We start from the raw sequence: 20,057 nt of genomic DNA, 5'->3' as shown, positions 1-20,057 counted from the left end.
TCTTGGGACACATTTTGAATGATATAGCAACAGAATTGACTTTGTTGTAGGAAAAATAAATTGGAACTCTTCTAAATCGAAACAAAATGCTTTGAAAAGTTGCTCACATTCTTAAAGTCAAATTCAAACACATGACAAGTCATTTAACATTAGATCCTATCATCTATGTGGTTAGGAGCAAAACCTTTTGTCTGGACTAACAGCACACCTGTAACAAAAGTGGCAGGGTGTAACTAGGGACTACAGATGGTTGCTATGGATACTAGGGGAATTCTTACCTTGCCCACAACCTGTATTTGATAAGCATTAGTAATTCATCACCACATGTGCATACAAACAAACCATGCAATGAATGCCTATCATCTGGAATATAAAATATTAACTTCCTTTCTACATTTCTTTTCTATTTTAAAATCAATTTATTATTTATTTACCATAAAATTTTCACTTTTTTATCAATGTTAAGGTTTAAAGTTGAGCCAACAATGTTTTTCTTATCAACCATGAAACAATTGCTTTGTATTTTCTTTTAAATCCTTATCAATTTGCATTCCAGATCATAGTCATATTTATGAAAAAAACATGATCAAATATTCTCAAAAGTGTCTAAAATAATATCTCAAATTGTTGTTTATCTTTCATCTTTCTGATCACTTTAATATTGTATTCATATGATCTGTTCCTTAGGTACATGTACAGACAAAAGACAAAAGATTTATACAGTCAATCACCTTTGACTTATTACAATGTGAGTAACTTTTGAGAACTTTGAATGTAAAATATACATTGAAATATATACATACAAGCTTTATACAACAGTGAAAACCATAGAAAAATTGATAGAAGAGCAAGTAATTTTTTTTTTGTTAAACTGAGATTGATCTCCAATGTACCTGTAGCATTGAAAGTCAAATTTGTTATGATTTTGTAACTGACTTGAGTCAAATAAACAAAACATTTTAAAAATTTATTCACAAAATATTACAAAAATAGTGTTAACTTATTTGAAACTTTATTGAAGAATTGAAAAATTTTGTGATAAAAGGAAATGAATACAATATGATAAATATATTGATATAAATATAATGAAAGACAGAAAACCTGAGTAGGTACAAGAAATGTGTGTATAGATATAAAGATAAATGTTAGTTTGATTACATAAAACATGCCATGCCATATTCAAATATACGCTGATATTTCTCCTCATAAATACAAAAAGAAAACAATATCATGCATTAAAAAACGATGATGTATGTATATATGATTATGGTATATGAAGACATATATATTCAAATTAGTGTATAGCGTGCATACATATCATGTACAATGTACCATGTACTGCAATTCATCGCTGTATATATCACAAGTTTGCATGATATGATGGAATAAATTCTTTTAAGAAAAATATTTTTAAAAAATCAGAATAAGACATATGGTCTAGCTAGTGCCATTTGAGCATTTTTCAGAATGTAAAACAATTTTTCAGTAAGAGGCTAACATTGCACCATCTTACACATAACCTTTTTCTATCCAGCTTAGACCATGATACTGTGTATTTTCTTTTCTTTTTTTTCTTGAGCTATAAATTTAAGCTGAGTCATCGTCAGAAATTGTTTGTTATATTTGTGAAAATCTCGAAAAGTCTGTACAACCAAACTTCTCCTTCTGCTATAGAGAGTCCTAAAGACAAGGAAGAGCTGACATAAGTAACGTAACGTTAACATCTCATGGACACCATCATACCTAAATCAATGCCTATGAGAGATTCCCATATTAACAGGAACACACGTCCAAACCCTACAGTTAAACCTGTCTATAAAGACCACCTTGCAATAGACATGCAATAAATGCTTTTCTACTGCCTTGTCAGATTTTTTAAAACAGCTAAAAGTAAAATTGAGTTGACTTTGACCACTTTCGACCCAAAGAATCACACAGGTGGTCTATCACACAGGTGGTCTATCACACAAGTAGTCTCTATACACAGGTGATCTTTATATACAGGTGGTTTTTATATACAGGTGGTCTTTTTATACAGGTGGTTTTTATATACAGGTGGTCTTTTTATACAGGTGGTTTTTATATACAGGTGGTTGCTCAAAGTCAGTTTTTACTTTACTATAACAAAAACAAGAGGCCCAAAGGGCCTTAACGGTCATCTGACTACCTTGACAATAGTAAAATTAATTATATATGGTGTCACTTTGTCAGGATCATGTCAGGATCATTTTCAATTTCTTTCAACAAATTTTATTTCAAACAAGAGGCCCAAGGGCCTTTAAATATAGGAAATTAATTAGATATAGTGTCATGGTAGTCATCTTCTATTTGGGATCAACCAGAGATGTAACAATACTTTGTCGGGACCATGTCAGGATCATTTCATGCAAGTTTCAGCCAAATCGCACCGGTAGAACTTGAGAAGAAGTTCAAAATGTGTTTTCAAGATGGCGGCTGTGGCGGCCATCTTGTATTTCGGATCGACCCGAAAAATAACAACACTTTGTCGGGACCATGTCAGGATCATTTCATGCAAGTTTCAGCCAAATCGCACCGGTAGAACTTGAGAAGAAGTCCAAAATGTGTTTTCAAGATGGCGGCTGTGGCGGCCATCTTGAATTTGGATCGACCCGAAAAATAACAACACTTTGTCGGGACCATGTCAGGATCATTTCATGCAAGTTTCAGCCAAATCGCACCGGTAGAACTTGAGAAGAAGTTCAAAATGTGTTTTCAAGATGGCGGCTGTGGCGGCCATTTTGGATTTCGGTTCGACCCGAAAAATAACAACACTTTGTCGGGACCATGTCAGGATCATTTCATGCAAGTTTCAGCCAAATCGCACCGGTAGAACTTGAGAAGAAGTTCAAAATGTGTTTTCAAGATGGCGGCTGTGGCGGCCATCTTGCATTTCGGATCGACCCGAAAAATAACAACACTTTGTCGGGACCATGTCAGGATCATTTCATGCAAGTTTCAGCAAAATCCCACTGGTAGAACTTGAGAAGAAGTTCAAAATGTGTTTTCAAGATGGCGGCTGTGGCGGCCATCTTGCATTTCGGATCGACCCGAAAAATAACAACACTTTGTCGGGACCATCTCAGGATCATTTCAGGTAAGTTTCAGCTCAATCCCACTGGTCAAACTTGAGAAGAAGTTCAAAATGTGAAAAGTTAACGCACGGTGGACGGCGGACGGCGCACGGCGCACGGCGCACGACGACGGACGAAACATGATGACTATAGGTCATCCTGACCCTTCGGGTCAGATGACCTAAAAATTTAAATGCATGTCAAGTTTCCACAATGGTTTGTTCCAATACTGGTCCAACCAATGATATACTCATTATTTGGTATGGTTTATCATGATGACTTACACTTACTATTGCTTACTGCTATGGCTGTACAAGAAATTAACAATGGATGAAAATAATCTTGAAAAATAGGGTGACTATTAATTGAAAAAACATGTAAAGTGTGGAAAGTATTGCTTGTGATCAATCTTTGAATCCACAACATAAATCAGGGTTTTTGTTTTTAATATGTTTGATATTACTTTATCTAAAATAACAATCTGCAACAGATACTGTATGCTCTATCTCTGTTCATTTTGTATCCAATCTAAACATTAGATGTTCCACAGTTGACAGGGATTTACATAAAATGAATGTCTTTCAGTGTAGGATATAATGAAACATTTAATATAATTTTGTAAGTTCCTGCAGTTAAATAGAGATTTCTTGGTTATATCCCTCGGAGCTAATTGAAGGTTGAGAAATGATATAGAAATTGTTTTTGGATTTTCTGACTGTGATAATGACAGCAGCTAAATGTTGATATATATGTGGTAGTATGAACAATTTACAGATTATACATGTGGTGGCTGGTACAAAGGTTTTATACTTGCTGTTTTATCAGGGTAATGAAGGAAGTGATTGAGGTATTCTACCTACATACAACTTGATGGCTTTTCTCACAGTATTCTCTCGTTAAGATTTCAATTGTTCCTTTTTCAAGAAAACAGAAGAAAACATAGGCATTGTACTCTTGCCACCTTGAGTTTGTCTGTTCCATACATGTAATGATTCAAATCAATCTCTAAGGAATGAGTTTCTATACAGAAACACATTAACTCAAGTTAACGTAGAAATTCCCAGAACTAAACTGAACCTTTAAGTATTCAAATTGCAAACCTATCAGGGGGAAGTCATTCGGTACGACCAAAACGATTTAAACAATGAGCAAAAAAAGTTTGTAGCTTCCTTATCAACTTTTTTAACAACAAATTGTAAGATTCTTTAAGAATTTCAATCGTCAGATGATCAAAATCCATTACACATACTAACCCTAATATTCTTTAGATGCATAGCCAAAAAGGGGAGATAACCATTATATACTATAGATAGACATCACTATAAGACATAAATACCCCCAAGAAATCAGAACAGGACAAGAAGGGATGGGACACAACAGGACAAGACAGGACGGGGCAAGGATGGAAGGGACACAGGTGCTCAATATTGGAGTTGTAAAAACAGCCTATGGAACTAGACGGAGAGGTATACATACTTGTGTGATAATGTAATCACATCACAGCATATTACAGTACAGGAATGTAGACCTGATCATTGTTTAATATTCAGACAGAAATGTCAATAACATTTTTAATAAGGACTACATTTTGGTCTTTTTGTCATTAACATGTTCAATACTTCATTATTCCATTGATATCCTGTAAGTCAGCCAGTGTAATGACTGATAAAAATTCTTAATCTCCGAGGAGATGTTCTGTCATGCATAACATATAACAAAAGTTTATCAAACATCGACATGGTTGATCAAATCTTTACTTTTCATTGAAGGGAAATTGATAGTCAAATTACACAGTTCAGTGACCACGTGTGAATTTACTGGAGGTTTTAAATGAATTTTAAATATTAATGTCTTACATATCGCTATAGCTCTCAAGAATTGTGTAAATACTGGGATATATTACAATACTGTTACGGTCATAAAAAGATTAATAATTTACTATAGTTACCATGACAATATTGATTATAAATGTTAAGGTCATGTTTACACAAAACAATCTAAAAATAGATATATATACACAATCTTACAGAGAGATGAGATTATGTCTACCACTGAGGAGTTCAGGACAGTCATTAGTTACCTCCCTTTACAGTTCCAACAGACCCAGCTTTTAACCTTAATATATCTACTACACTTTCATCTCTTTTGTTACAAAAAAACCCCACTGAACTTGCAAACCCTTATTATAAAAAGCAGGTACACTATGTAAGGGAATATCTACACTAGTGTTAAAATAGGGGTCACGATAAAAAAGAAGCCAAAGAGATTAAAGGGGATGATGGAGAACTGGACAAGGTTGGTTGAGGTGACCCTAGTAGTATAAGAGGATGTTGGTGGGGAGATGGTTGGTTGAGGTGACCCTAGTAGTATAGGAGGATGTTGGTGGGGAGATGGTTGGTTGAGGTGACCCTAGTAGTATAAGAGGATGTTGGTGGGGAGATGGTTGGTTGAGGTGACCCTAGTAGTATAAGAGGATGTTGGTGGGGAGATGGTTGGTTGAGGTGACCCTAGTAGTATAAGAGGAATTTGGTGGGGAGATGGTTGGTTGAGGTGACCCTAGTAGTATAAGAGGAAGTTGGTGGGGAGATGGTTGGTTGAGGTGACCCTAGTAGTATAAGAGGATGTTGGTGGGGAGATGGTTGGTTGAGGTGACCCTAGTAGTATAAGAGGATGTTGGTGGGGAGATGGTTGGTTGAGGTGACCCTAGTAGTATAAGAGGATGTTGGTGGGGAGATGGTTGGTTGAGGTGACCCTAGTAGTATAAGAGGATGTTGGTGGGGAGATGGTTGGTTGAGGTGACCCTAGTAGTATAAGAGGATGTTGGTGGGGAGATGGTTGGTTGAGGTGACCCTGGTAGTATAGGAGGATGTTGGTGGGGAGATGGTTGGTTGAGGTGACCCTAGTAGTATAAGAGGATGTTGGTGGGGAGATGGTTGGTTGAGGTGACCCTAGTAGTATAAGAGGATGTTGGTGGGGAGATGGTTGGTTGAGGTGACCCTGGTAGTATAAGAGGATGTTGGTGGGGAGATGGTTGGTTGAGGTGACCCTAGTAGTATAAGAGGATGTTGGTGGGGAGATGGTTGGTTGAGGTGACCCTAGTAGTATAAGAGGATGTTGGTGGGGAGATGGTTGGTTGAGGTGACCCTAGTAGTATAAGAGGATGTTGGTGGGGAGATGGTTGGTTGAGGTGACCCTGGTAGTATAAGAGGATGTTGGTGGGGAGATGGTTGGTTGAGGTGACCCTAGTAGTATAGGAAGATGTTGGTGGGGAGATGGTTGGTTGAGGTGACCCTAGTAGTATAGGAAGATGTTGGTGGGGAGATGGTTGGTTGGGTGAGATGGAGATGTTGTTGAGGTGACCCTAGTAGTATAGAAGATGTTGGTGGGGAGATGGTTGGTTGAGGTGACCCTAGTAGTATAAGAGGATGTTGGTGGGGAGATGGTTGGTTGAGGTGACCCTAGTAGTATAGGAGATGTTGGTGGGGAGATGGTTGGTTGAGGTGACCCTAGGTAGTATAGAAGATGTTGGTGGGGAGATGGTTGGTTGAGGTGACCCTGGTAGTATAGGAAGATGTTGGTGGGGAGATGGTTGGTTGAGGTGACCCTAGTAGTATAAGGAGAGATGTTGGTGGGGAGATGGTTGGTTGAGGTGACCCTAGTAGTATAAGAGGATGTTGGTGGGGAGATGGTTGGTTGAGGTGACCCTGTAGTATAGGGAAATGTTGGTGGGGAGATGGTTGGTTGAGGTGACCCTAGTAGTATAAGAGGATGTTGGTGGGGAGATGGTTGGTTGAGGTGACCCTAGTAGTATAAGAGATGTTGGTGGGTATAGAGATGGTTGGTTGGTTGAGGTGACCCTGTAGTATAAGAGGATGTTGGTGGGGAGATGGTTGGTTGAGGTGACCCTAGTAGTATAAGAGGATGTTGGTGGGGAGATGGTTGGTTGAGGTGACCCTAGTAGTATAAGAGGATGTTGGTGGGGAGATGGTTGGTTGAGGTGACCCTAGTAGTATAAGAGGATGTTGGTGGGGAGATGGTTGGTTGAGGTGACCCTAGTAGTATAAGAGGATGTTGGTGGGGAGATGGTTGGTTGAGGTGACCCTGGTAGTATAAGAGGATGTTGGTGGGGAGATGGTTGGTTGAGGTGACCCTAGTAGTATAGGAAGATGTTGGTGGGGAGATGGTTGGTTGAGGTGACCCTGGTAGTATAGGAAGATGTTGGTGGGGAGATGGTTGGTTGAGGTGACCCTGGTAGTATAAGAGGATGTTGGTGGGGAGATGGTTGGTTGAGGTGACCCTGTAGTATAGAGATGTTGGGGGGAGATGGTTGGTTGAGGTGACCCTAGTAGTATAGTGTTGGTGGGGAGATGGTTGGTTGAGGTGACCCTAGTAGTATAAGAGGATGTTGGTGGGGAGATGGTTGGTTGAGGTGACCCTAGTAGTATAAGAGGATGTTGGTGGGGAGATGGTTGGTTGAGGTGACCCTAGTAGTATAAAGGAATGATGTTGGTGGGGAGATGGTTGGTTGAGGTGACCCTAGTAGTATAAGAGGATGTTGGTGGGGAGATGGTTGGTTGAGGTGACCCTAGTAGTATAGGAGGATGTTGGTGGGGAGATGGTTGGTTGAGGTGACCCTAGTAGTATAAGAGGATGTTGGTGGGGAGATGGTTGGTTGAGGTGACCCTAGTAGTATAAGAGGATGTTGGTGGGGAGATGGTTGGTTGAGGTGACCCTGGTAGTATAAGAGGATGTTGGTGGGGAGATGGTTGGTTGAGGTGACCCTAGTAGTATAGGAAGATGTTGGTGGGGAAGAAACTGTAAGAGGAGGCAGAATAGAAATAGACTATGGGTGGTTACACTGGTAAGGTTGGGAACCTAAGAGGGTGGGGATTATTGGAGGGGACTATAGTGTTAGGAAGGAGGTTAGGGGTGGTTAGGTAAAGGACAAGTGTTGGTAGTAATAGGCTGAGGTGTTAATTTGTGGTTAGGGAGGAATACAAAATATTCAGATTATAGATACACATGATTAGGAGTTGGTATATAGGTATAGGGGTGAGACAGACATAAAGTAAGTGAGGGGTTGGTTACAGGTTGATAGTGGATAACAAGGCAAGATTGTAGATCACTAGTTAGGGTTATAGCTATAAGTCAGAGGTAGGGGTGGGGAATAGGAGTAGGGGGATTAGGGGGAGGGGGAGTCTGTGGGGTAGGGATAGGGACAAGGACTAAGGGGTAGAGGTGAGAAATAGGAGTTGGGGGTTAGGGCATATACTAGGAATAGGGATAGGGACAGGGACTAGGTGGAGAGGGAGGTATTAGTGCCTAATTAGTGCCTAGGAGCAGGGACTAAATGGAGAGGGGTTAGGTATGGGGGATAGGAGTTGGGGGTTAGGGGTGTAGACTATGGAGTAGGGATAGGAACAGGGACTAAGGGGTTAGGGATGGGAAATAGGAGTAGGGGGTTAGGGGTAGAGACTATGGGGAGAGACTAGGGGGTAGGGGGTGGGGAATAGGAGTGGGGTTAGGTGTAGAGATTATGGGGAGACTAGGGGGTAGGGGTGGGGAATAGGAGTGGGGTTAGGTGTAGAGATTATGGGGAGACTAGGGGGTAGGGGTGGGGAATAGGAGTGAGGTTATGGGTAGAGATTATGGGGATAGACTAGGGGGTAGGGGTGGGGGAATAGGAGTGGGGTTAGGGGTGGAAAAGGGGCAGGGACAGACTCTGGAATAGGGGTAGGGGTTGAGACTAAGGGTATTGGGATAGGGATAGACTAGTTGTTGGGGTTAGTGATGAAAGTATACAGGAGTGGATTACTTAACATATTGAATGGTTCAACCATGATGTAGGTGGTTCAACCATGGTGTAGGTGGTTCAACCATGGTGTAGGTGGTTCAACCATGGTGTAGGTATTTCAACCATGGTGTAGGTGGTTCAACCATGGTGTAGGTGGTACACCCATGGTGTAGGTGGTACACCCATGGTGTAGGTGGTTCAACCATGGTGTAGGTGGTTCAACCATGGTATAGGTGGTACACCCATGGTGTAGGTGGTTCAACCATGGTGTAGGTGGTTCAACCATGGTATAGGTGGTTCAACCATGGTGTAGGTGGTTCAACCATGGTGTAGGTGGTTCAACCATGGTGTAGGTGGTTCAACCATGGTGTAGGTGGTTCAACCATGGTGTAGGTAGTTCAACCATGGTGTAGGTGGTTCAACCATGGTGTAGGTGGTACAACCATGGTGTAGGTGGTTCAACCATGGTGTAGGTGGTTCAACCATGGTGTAGGTGGCACACCCATGGTGTAGGTGGTTCAACCATGGTGTAGGTGGTTCAACCATGGTATAGGTGGTTCAACCATGGTGTAGGTGGTTCAACCATGGTGTAGGTGGTTCAACCATGGTGTAGGTGGTTCAACCATGGTGTAGGTGGTTCAACCATGGTGTAGGTGGTTCAACCATGGTGTAGGTAATACGTTGTTATGTTACAGTACAACATTCTCAAGTTTCTTGATTAGACGAAAACAAACCTGATGTAGTATTTAGGTCAAAATATGTATCTTTCTTTATTCCCTGTTAAAGCTATACATGTTGTTGCATCGTATTTAACAACCTTTAATAGAAACAGTTATTTATCAACAGAAAAGGACTAAAAATGAACCGTCTAATACTTGAGCGACATAATTTCAGTTTGAAACGAAACTATTGATCTCCATTGCCTTTCATCTAAATATAGTTTGTTTAATTTAATTTCTTTTACTGTTTTTCTACATTGATGTCAATATCAGTTAATGCTATAACCTTTGACCTTTAACCTATATGTAGTTAGTATAATTAGTATGATTGCTTTAATGAGGTGGTCGCCTTTCAAGTCATTCATATATCACTTTAAAATACCAGCCCTTGGTTTTTTTATCTGGCCATGGTTTGTAATTTATTTTTTTACAAAATTGACCAAAAAAGCCACTATTTTTCTTTTCCATTTTAGACATCTATCAATTAAGGTATGATATTTGATAAATAAAACAAATCAATATTTAGCTAGGTTTTAATTAAAAATTCTTATCACTTTTTTGTAGTGATGTTCTTTTTACAGACACCTAAAATAGGTTAGAATGATCAAGGGTAAAGTGAGACAGCAGTACAGCAGAACCTAACGTTAGTACAGAAAGAATACAGCCCTGTAATAAACATGTGATTCTATGTTCTGTTTACTATTCCCATCAGAAAATCACTTCGTTTCACTGTCAAAAACTTATAAAGAAATATACATTGAGTGTATTTTATGGTTTAAATAGATATTACAGCACTCAGTTCAATTCAAAAGTGACAAAGTGGCGGTGTTAAAGTCTTGGTCGGGCTTGAGTACCCCGGCTGATGACCGTTTTACCGTTCTCACTGCTGATATCAACTCTGTACTTAACGTGTTAATAATGTACTTTACAACCAGTATTAACCTCAGAGTCAATATAATAAACACAGATTTAAACTCGGAATAAAGACTTAAATAGGCACGATAATCAACTGAAAGCCACAATATGAATCTTATCTTAAATTCTCAACAGGTAATAACAATGTCAAGGAAAATCAGAGACAAAAAAAGTGCCATCAAAATAACTTTCTTTTCCGGCCATTTGGAATTGCTGTACTTTAAAAAAAGATGGAGACAAGTCTTTTTGATATTATAGGGAATGTCTTTTTTAAACTGCTTTTTATCAAAATGAAAAACAAAATCAGATGATATTTAACTTTTCTTAATGAAAGAACTAGAAATCAGTGAGTCTACTGGATAAAATTGAAGCCATTTTTATATGAATTTATTCCATCATATCACTCTTTAGAGAAGACCGTCACCAAGTTATACCAAAAACCTACATTATACTCCAAGAACAGGAACTATATCAGGATCAAGTCAATGATTGGATGAAATCATCCTATCAGCAGGCGGAGTGAAACAAACCAATCAGAAGTATGTTTCTACTACATTTTAGTTTAAATTAAATAGGTGACTAAGTTGTTTACTGAGATACCAATCATGAAGTATTTAACACATTACCTTGGGAAATCAAGGCCCCTATAAATATAAGGCTGATGAGGAGTGTATGCTGTGATGGCGCTGGTACTGGTTTGTCCTTCATTTTATCGTCATTTAAAAATCTGAAACATACAAAATAGGAAAACAACATTACGAACCCAAACTGTAAGCCAATATCTAACAAATACCCCCTGCTACCCCTTATTTGAGAACTTGGTGACCAAATGTGTACCATATATTTTGTTCCTATGGTAACCATTATTGGAGCATGTGTTGTGTCAACTGAATGTGTTTCAACAATTGACCAAGTTTGAACAGAATTGATCCAAAACTGAATCAATTAACCGTTGGCTGTTTTACGTAAGCTGTGTATAGTACCTGGTTACAATGACAACCAAAATTATGACAGAAGGGAAAACTGTTTCTACATTAATAAAGATAACAAGCAAATTTCAACATGATACAAAAAAAAAATTTAATTTTGCATATGATGTCTTTATTTATATAAACATTATTATAAAATGATATTGTGATCTTCAGTTTGGAGGAAATAAAGATATTATTATTTTCAACTAACAACTGCAACCTCAAAAAATAATCATGGTCATTTGTGGATGACTCTTGGCTTCAGCTTGAGCCACCCTCCCAGTAAGGAATGTCACAGTCCCCTGGCCAAGACATGTTAGTACACCATTGTCTCCAATAGTAACAGCTGGTGCTCAGGCTTATTTTATAAATGGTTTGACAGGACCACTTGCTTTCTCATTGTCATTATGATTTGACATTCAACTTCAGTGAGATAACATTCAATAAAATGGGTAAAAGTCCAACTATGACAAAAAGTCACAACATGAATGCATCAAGATAATTTGCAGTTTCCTAAATCACACATTTATACCACATAAAACAGTTTACCTGTGTTTGTTTATTCCAGGTGAACATGCCCATCAATAAATAAATCTTGTTAACGAGTCTAGGTATGATTAATATCACATCACGTCCCCTTTGATTGTTTTCTGTATTCCGTAAACATGTTAGGAATTAAATAAAGATGAAGATTCAGATTAGCTTAAAGGATCATAAAGAGGAGATAAGATTATAATCACCAGAGAGTCAGGAGATTCTCAACACCTGTTCAAGCAAGCAGTATATCGATAAACACTAATGCATGTCTATTCAAGTGAATTAAGTCCAGAGTTCACGACTAATCAAGGTGAAAGGACGGCAATGTAATTAAACAGTTTACCATTAGCCCTAAGTTAAGCCGAGTCAATTACTAATTCATTATCAACGATAGACTTTCACATCTCTGTTATATATATTTCTATTTCCCTTCTACTTCAGCGATCAAACACAATCTCCCCCGTCGTGTTTGATTGATTCTTTAGAACATTGATCTCTTGTGTTTCTTAGAATTTTTCAAAAGAATACGTTCTCTCATACAGATTTAAGGCACGCAAATATGGAAGCTTGCCAGGGAAGAAACAGGTCTTGAGAAATATGGGTGAGAATTTTAGCTGTGATTTATCACAGGAGCAACAGATATGTTATGTAAACACACTACTGGAAATAAGATATCAATCACATTTCACATGAAACATCTCCTGATCAAAATTTTCATCTAAAATGATATCATGATATTGGGAATTCCGAAGATTGCTGTGATTTGAGAACCTTTTTCCAAAACAGTTTTCCTGTAAATTGTTGTCAAATAAAACCACTTCTCTAAAGCACTAGATTAAAAGTTTTGCAAATCTTACTTTTTAAGTAAAAAACATTGAAGTTAAAGAAAATGGTTTCTTTTTGCTAAATGTTTTGTTTTTATTCCTCCTCAGATAAAGAATGTGACTCTGTAGCTGAAACCTTACAGTAATTCAAAGACAAATTCATTTAAATCATACTGCAATACCACAATGTGTTGATGGTAGTTTATAAAGATATCTTACTAAAGCTTAACAAGCCATTTGGACTTATAGAAGGAGGAATATGGTAGATGATCAAGTTCTATATTTAGTTTTGTACAATCCACACCCAGGAATCATATTGCTTTACACTGTCCATGAAAATTGATCAACAAACTTTCGATGACACACACGGCATATAGTCAATCCATGATCACAATGAGGGAAACACAATTCAAATCACCTCGAAAAAACTCACACTATACTAAATAGGGATGTAACATTCCAACACTTTGCGCCATATATAAATGTTTGGATTTAATGGTAACCTCACTACAAAAAATTTCAATCAATGTGAAACTAGATTCTAACCATTGGATGGTATAAAAACAAGAGGCCCATAGGGCTTTTATCTGTCATTGGACTTCACTAGTTTACAAATTTAACACATACAAAGAACAAGTCACTTTTACAAAAAATAGAAAAAATATTTCCATTTAATATAATTTATATTTTCTTGGGCAAAATAGATTTAATTTTAAACAGTGTTAATTAGCTGAAGTGTCCTTGAATTACCATCACACACAAACACTTTTTGCAAGGAGTATCAATAAGAAATTTGAACTTAATTGGCCAAAGGGAACTTTGACTGCTGTACCGAAACACATTTACTAATTTTAAGTGACAGTGACTTTGAGATTTGACCTTCAGACTTGAAAAGGAAAATCTGTTAGAAGTTTTAGTTTAATTAGCCCAAAAGAATTTGTAAGTACATATAACCATAACTTGAACTTTGTCCTCAAGATTTGAAAACCAATTCCATGCATGTTCCTATATGAAAAAAGATTTTGAGGTTAATTGGCTAGATGGTACTGGAGTTATCACAAGGAAAACCCACTCTAATATCACCAAAGTTTATAATTATTAATTATTTACAACAGTTTTCACCATTACAGAGTTGAATTACTGGACCAAATAAAACTGAAGAAAGTACATGCAGAAGCTATTCACAATAGGTTCATAGCAATAAATTGATTTTTTTTAAATTGTTAAAAAGGGAATTATCAGGTCAGGTGGAATTGAAGGTCTGATTTACATTTCCATTAAAGGAAAAAGAGAGTTTAAATAGAAATGGACAAGCTATTATTGTTATTCGCCCAGGCAATCTTGAGCCACTTAAAATATTGATCAAGTCTTGTATAGCCAAGCATGTAAATCAAGTCATTATCGTAGTAGTTATCTCTACGACTCCTATGTAAAACTGATAAATTCTGCACTAGCGCTGTTGAAGCATGCCTATCGGTTCCGTAATCACAGCAAGCAAGCAAGGCCAACTGCAGCGTATAGCGCCAGTGAAACCCGAACGATGCGGTAATGCTGCTGGGCGATCAGTCCACATCACGGTGCCGCTAATCCAGAATTAACAAACTTAAATGCCTATCCCTTAGGAAGCAGGCAAAGACAGTCATTTACATAGGCAATTTACTGGAGACATTAATCAGTCAACATTTACCGATTTTTAAATCGGAGTAGATACTAGTCTTCATTTCTTGGAAAAACATCAATTGAAAAGTACATAACCTTTCACACGTTAAGATGCACTGTGGAGTTTTTAATCCGACTGGTGTGAAGGAAGGGCGATTTAAACTGTATTTTTCCCAGAGCTGGAGGAGGTATATCAGCTCAGCCACCAAATTTGTAATCACAGACCTAAGATGTATTTGAAGGTTTAATCAAAATATGCTGGGTGTTGGTGGTCATGTGGTTTCTTGGGAAATATACACCCCTACTTATACTGGAGCCTGGCAGACATTCGTCTGGTGGAAAGGCACTAAATCAGTATATACTGTAAATAGGAACGCGCGGTCACTTCCAGCTCAACATATTACATTTAGGAATCTCATTCATCCTTCTCCTTTAATTTGGAATTGTAATTATCAGTCCGTATTTGGTTGTTAAGCCAAGCTGAGGTGGAATTCTGTGATTATCTACAGAAATTACATCTTCTGTAAAAAGAGTTTAATTTTTGGTGAGCTAGCATGTACTCCTCACTTCCTTGCATGTCCATCGAGAGGTCAAAGTCTTGGAGGTCAACTTGTTATTATATTGTTTTAAGGTCAATCTGCATTAGCAGAACTTACAATACAATAATTTGACCACTAAGGTTTATTATCAATGTCACTTCTAATTAAATACTCCAGTGTTTGTCTATACCAATCCCAGTTTTAATTTAGTTCACTTCAAGCCAAAGTAAAACCTCACCGTTTCTTAGACCAACTCATCTTAGCTGCTGTTACTTGATAGATACAATGTAACAGAGCACCTTACATAATTACTGCCTTTGCTAGGGATCAAACTCAGGACCTCTGGCTTAATTGTCCAGTACATGGTCTGATCCTCAACCAATAAAGAATAAGATCTCTCAAGTAACAAGTAGTCACCAGAGTTACAACAATATGAACGTATCATGTGATGATACAGAATCTGATCAAAAAATATGAAAGGTATCAAAAAGTCCAGTGACTGAATTAAACTTGGAATATCAACTTCTGCTTAAACTTGGATAATATAGTTCCTTTGAAGAACAAAATTTCTTCTGCCTTCATAAATACAAAAGTAATGTCAATGGCTATTTGTAGGTCATTTCCACATAGTGTGTAAACATCCTATACATTTCACAAAGTCAAGTGTTGTCATTGGACAGACATGCTGCAATCTAGTTTCAGAATTTCAGCAATTCTGCTTTTAGAATAAAATGGTTTTTGTCTATTCTATTACAAGACTTCAACCACAGACTTTGAATGGTACCAGCTGGTTGACATCACCTTTCCACATCTAAGCTGTTATAATGTTTTACACATTATAAGAGCTAACAGGCAACATTTTTGGAACAAAGGAAGTTTGGGATATGCTCAACAAATGAATGTTTTTATTTTAAATAATGTTTGTATGTAACAGAGCACATGATTTTATATAGATTTGTTGACCATCTTCGTTAGAGATTGAACTCGGGATCTCTGGATTACTTAAGTCTGATGCTTAACTGAGCAAGCTAAAGATGTTCTCTCCAGCTAATATAGTGTGACTATAATTCACCAAGGTTATAGTATAATGACAAAGAATGCTGTATGTAATCTATACGCTTATAACCCTAACCCTAACAGATCTGACAACACTTGTCCTCAATATGCGAAAATACTGACCCTAATGGCTGAAATACCTTGAACTTCTTTTAAAGATTACATTTCACTTTAGATCTTTGATTCAATAGTGAAGAGAAGTTTAATCCAAATAATTTGTCATTGACCAGAAGTTAATCTTCTCTGGGTATGAACAGAACAGTTACTGATGAATGGTCACCTATATAGACAGGCAGATATCGAACAGACCCCTGAGTCCAGTAGCTTCAGCTCGGGTCAGGAACTGATGGTCGGACAGATGAACGGAGTCAGGCAAATGTGGTCTCAGCAATGCTTAAATAATTGTTGAAGGCCACCATTCAGGAATGAAAGATCGCCAAGCTATATTATGGACCGCTCAGTACTTAGGCTACAAAATTATAGGCCTTGCTGAAAAATTGCTTTGTGTCATTGGAAGCGGTCACTTCCAGCTCAACATATTACATTTAGGAATCTCATTCATCCTTCTCCTTTAATTTGGAATTGTAATTATCAGTCCGTATTTGGTTGTTAAGCCAAGCTGAGGTGGAATTCTGTGATTATCTACAGAAATTACATCTTCTGTAAAAAGAGTTTAATTTTTGGTGAGCTAGCATGTACTCCTCACTTCCTTGCATGTCCATCGAGAGGTCAAAGTCTTGGAGGTCAACTTGTTATTATATTGTTTTAAGGTCAATCTGCATTAGCAGAACTTACAATACAATAATTTGACCACTAAGGTTTATTATCAATGTCACTTCTAATTAAATACTCCAGTGTTTGTCTATACCAATCCCAGTTTTAATTTAGTTCACTTCAAGCCAAAGTAAAACCTCACCGTTTCTTAGACCAACTCATCTTAGCTGCTGTTACTTGATAGATACAATGTAACAGAGCACCTTACATAATTACTGCCTTTGCTAGGGATCAAACTCAGGACCTCTGGCTTAATTGTCCAGTACATGGTCTGATCCTCAACCAATAAAGAATAAGATCTCTCAAGTGACAAGTAGTCACCAGAGTTACAACAATATGAACGTATCATGTGATGATACAGAATCTGATCAAAATATGAAAGGTATCAAAAAGTCCAATGACTGAATTAAACTTGGAATATCAACTTCCGCTTAAACTTGGATAATATAGTTCCTTTGAAGAACAAAATTTCTTCTGCCTTCATAAATACAAAAGTAATGTCAATGGCTATTTGTAGGTCATTTCCACATAGTGTGTAAACATCCTATACATTTCACAAAGTCAAGTGTTGTCATTGGACAGACATGCTGCAATCTAGTTTCAGAATTTCAGCAATTCTGCTTTTAGAATAAAATGGTTTTTGTCTATTCTATTACAAGACTTCAACCACAGACTTTGAATGGTACCAGCTGGTTGACATCACCTTTCCACATCTAAGCTGTTATAATGTTTTACACATTATAAGAGCTAACAGGCAACATTTTTGGAACAAAGGAAGTTTGGGATATGCTCAACAAATGAATGTTTTTATTTTAAATAATGTTTGTATGTAACAGAGCACATGATTTTATATAGATTTGTTGACCATCTTCGTTAGAGATTGAACTCGGGATCTCTGGATTACTTAAGTCTGATGCTTAACTGAGCAAGCTAAAGATGTTCTCTCCAGCTAATATAGTGTGACTATAATTCACCAAGGTTATAGTATAATGACAAAGAATGCTGTATGTAATCTATACGCTTATAACCCTAACCCTAGCAGATCTGACAACACTTGTCCTCAATATGCGAAAATACTGACCCTAATGGCTGAAATACCTTGAACTTCTTTTAAAGATTACATTTCACTTTAGATCTTTGATTCAATAGTGAAGAGAAGTTTAATCCAAATAATTTGTCATTGACCAGAAGTTAATCTTCTCTGGGTATGAACAGAACAGTTACTGATGAATGGTCACCTATATAGACAGGCAGATATCGAACAGACCCCTGAGTCCAGTAGCTTCAGCTCGGGTCAGGAACTGATGGTCGGACAGATGAACGGAGTCAGGCAAATGTGGTCTCAGCAATGCTTAAATAATTGTTGAAGGCCACCATTCAGGAATGAAAGATCGCCAAGCTATATTATGGACCGCTCAGTACTTAGGCTACAAAATTATAGGCCTTGCTGAAAAATTGCTTTGTGTCATTGCAAGTGTCAGCTCGACATAGCAACTCATAATTTTCTGAATGGACACATCAATCAAAAGAAAGTGTATCCTCCCAACCATCGAAATGATCCCCAAACACGGAACCACAACTTATTCCTAGAAAGACGTGTCAAACAAACTATATACTATACAGTCCTAAAGAGGCTTGGAAATATTTCTCACACGAAGACCTGCTACGAAGGTCATAATTATCATATTGGTAGAATGTCAAAACACATTTTCTTTTTTGAGATAAAAGATACATGAAGTGGTAGAATAAAGCACACTTTTCATTTTCATGTCTCTCCTTTTTTATATCTATTTATACTCTCTATAGAAGAAACTACCTACATAATTCACTTAACACAAGAAACTACATAGATATCTCACTTAAGCTGTTTGTTGATCATGACAAAGAGCTTAAAAAAACACCAAAAAACCTTTTGTATAGAAAGGTAATTTCACGGATGGTATATTCAGTTTTCTTGATATCTGCAAATTTAAAACACCAGCCAAATAATTTAATTTCAGTAAAAAAGTGCATATAATTCATATAGATAAATTGGTTTACTGTGGAATTAAAACTCCGAGAATATGTTCTGTTAATGAAACAGTAAAATATGTGCCCCATGAATTTAAAGCATTATACATTATGTCAATGGATTCCCCAATGGGTTTCCTATACCAAAAATCTTTACTTGTTTCTTCTTGGGCACTATGAAACCACATCCATGAAAATAATTCTCAAAAAAAGATGTTTCATTTCTCTAGTACCAGTCATTGTTTAAAACATTCTTTCAAATATTTTTAAAATACAGAATGAATTCAAAAATAAGTAGTTTAGAATTATGTCAAACATAACGAGCAGCTCAACCTTGAACTTAAGGATTTAAAAAAAAAAAATGGTTTAACTTTAAAAAAAAAGAAGACTGAGGGAGGCAGAAAATGGCTGATGTCTTTCCAACAGCAGGTCTACTAATAAGGCTGATGAATGGAAGTGTCTGTGAGTCATGATAAAGGAGCTAGTTTAAGGCTTCCCTGAGGACCCTGATAAACTCACCAAAACCCTGATAATGATGTTAGAGGTTATGATGGACTCGACACCTAATTCACAGTCCTGGCTCTATGTATCACACCAACTCATACAACACCTTCTGTAGGATACAACATTCACACAAAACTCTTTCTTTATGAACATTGAAAAAAAACATTGAATTTGCATGCATTTCTGAAAATACTGGCCTTTTTATAGAAGAAAAGTTTATGTGGGCACAAAATGGTTGAAGTGTCCCAACAGATCACTACATGCCCTTCATCTCTGGATTATAAATTTAACATGGACTGCTTTTGTTTGGAGGTATACTCTAGCACTCACTGACCACCTTAACCTATCATGTCATTATATTTAAATGACCTTGAGTATAAGGAAAAACAACCGATTGAATCCTCTAAAATCCCTTATTTCTTTACCAAATGGTATTCAAAGCAGATTCACAGTTGATAACTGAAATCAAGGTCATAGTCATTTGTAGGCTACTGAATTGTTACCATATATAGTGCAATTGCATGAGTAAAACATCTTACAGAACAAATATGGACCTGCATGAGCATTTATTTCTGACTATATTTTGAAAGACCTTGACCACTGTGCAGAGATGACCATGATCAGATGGTCAATGGCCAGCTACCAGTGAACAAGTAAAAGGCC

General features: G+C 37.3%; 1 protein-coding gene across 11 annotated transcripts in view; it reads right to left on the bottom strand.

Moving 5' to 3' along the window:
• LOC138322812 (cadherin-23-like) overlaps positions 1 to 20,057 on the bottom strand; it is a 208,952-nt gene that overhangs the window by 76,896 nt on the left and 111,999 nt on the right. For all 11 annotated transcript variants that reach the window (XM_069266935.1, XM_069266936.1, XM_069266925.1 and 8 more), the window contains one exon: positions 11,147 to 11,247. In XM_069266935.1, coding sequence (XP_069123036.1) covers positions 11,147 to 11,228 — 82 coding nt within the window. In that variant the 5' untranslated portion in view covers positions 11,229 to 11,247. The remainder of the gene's footprint in view (positions 1 to 11,146; positions 11,248 to 20,057) is intronic.

Source organism: Argopecten irradians, chromosome 5 (genome assembly GCF_041381155.1).
Source record: "Argopecten irradians isolate NY chromosome 5, Ai_NY, whole genome shotgun sequence".
Lineage (NCBI taxonomy): Eukaryota > Metazoa > Mollusca > Bivalvia > Pectinida > Pectinidae > Argopecten > Argopecten irradians.
The sequence above is the reverse complement of the archived record's forward strand: the minus strand, read 5'-3'. Positions and strand labels throughout refer to the sequence as shown.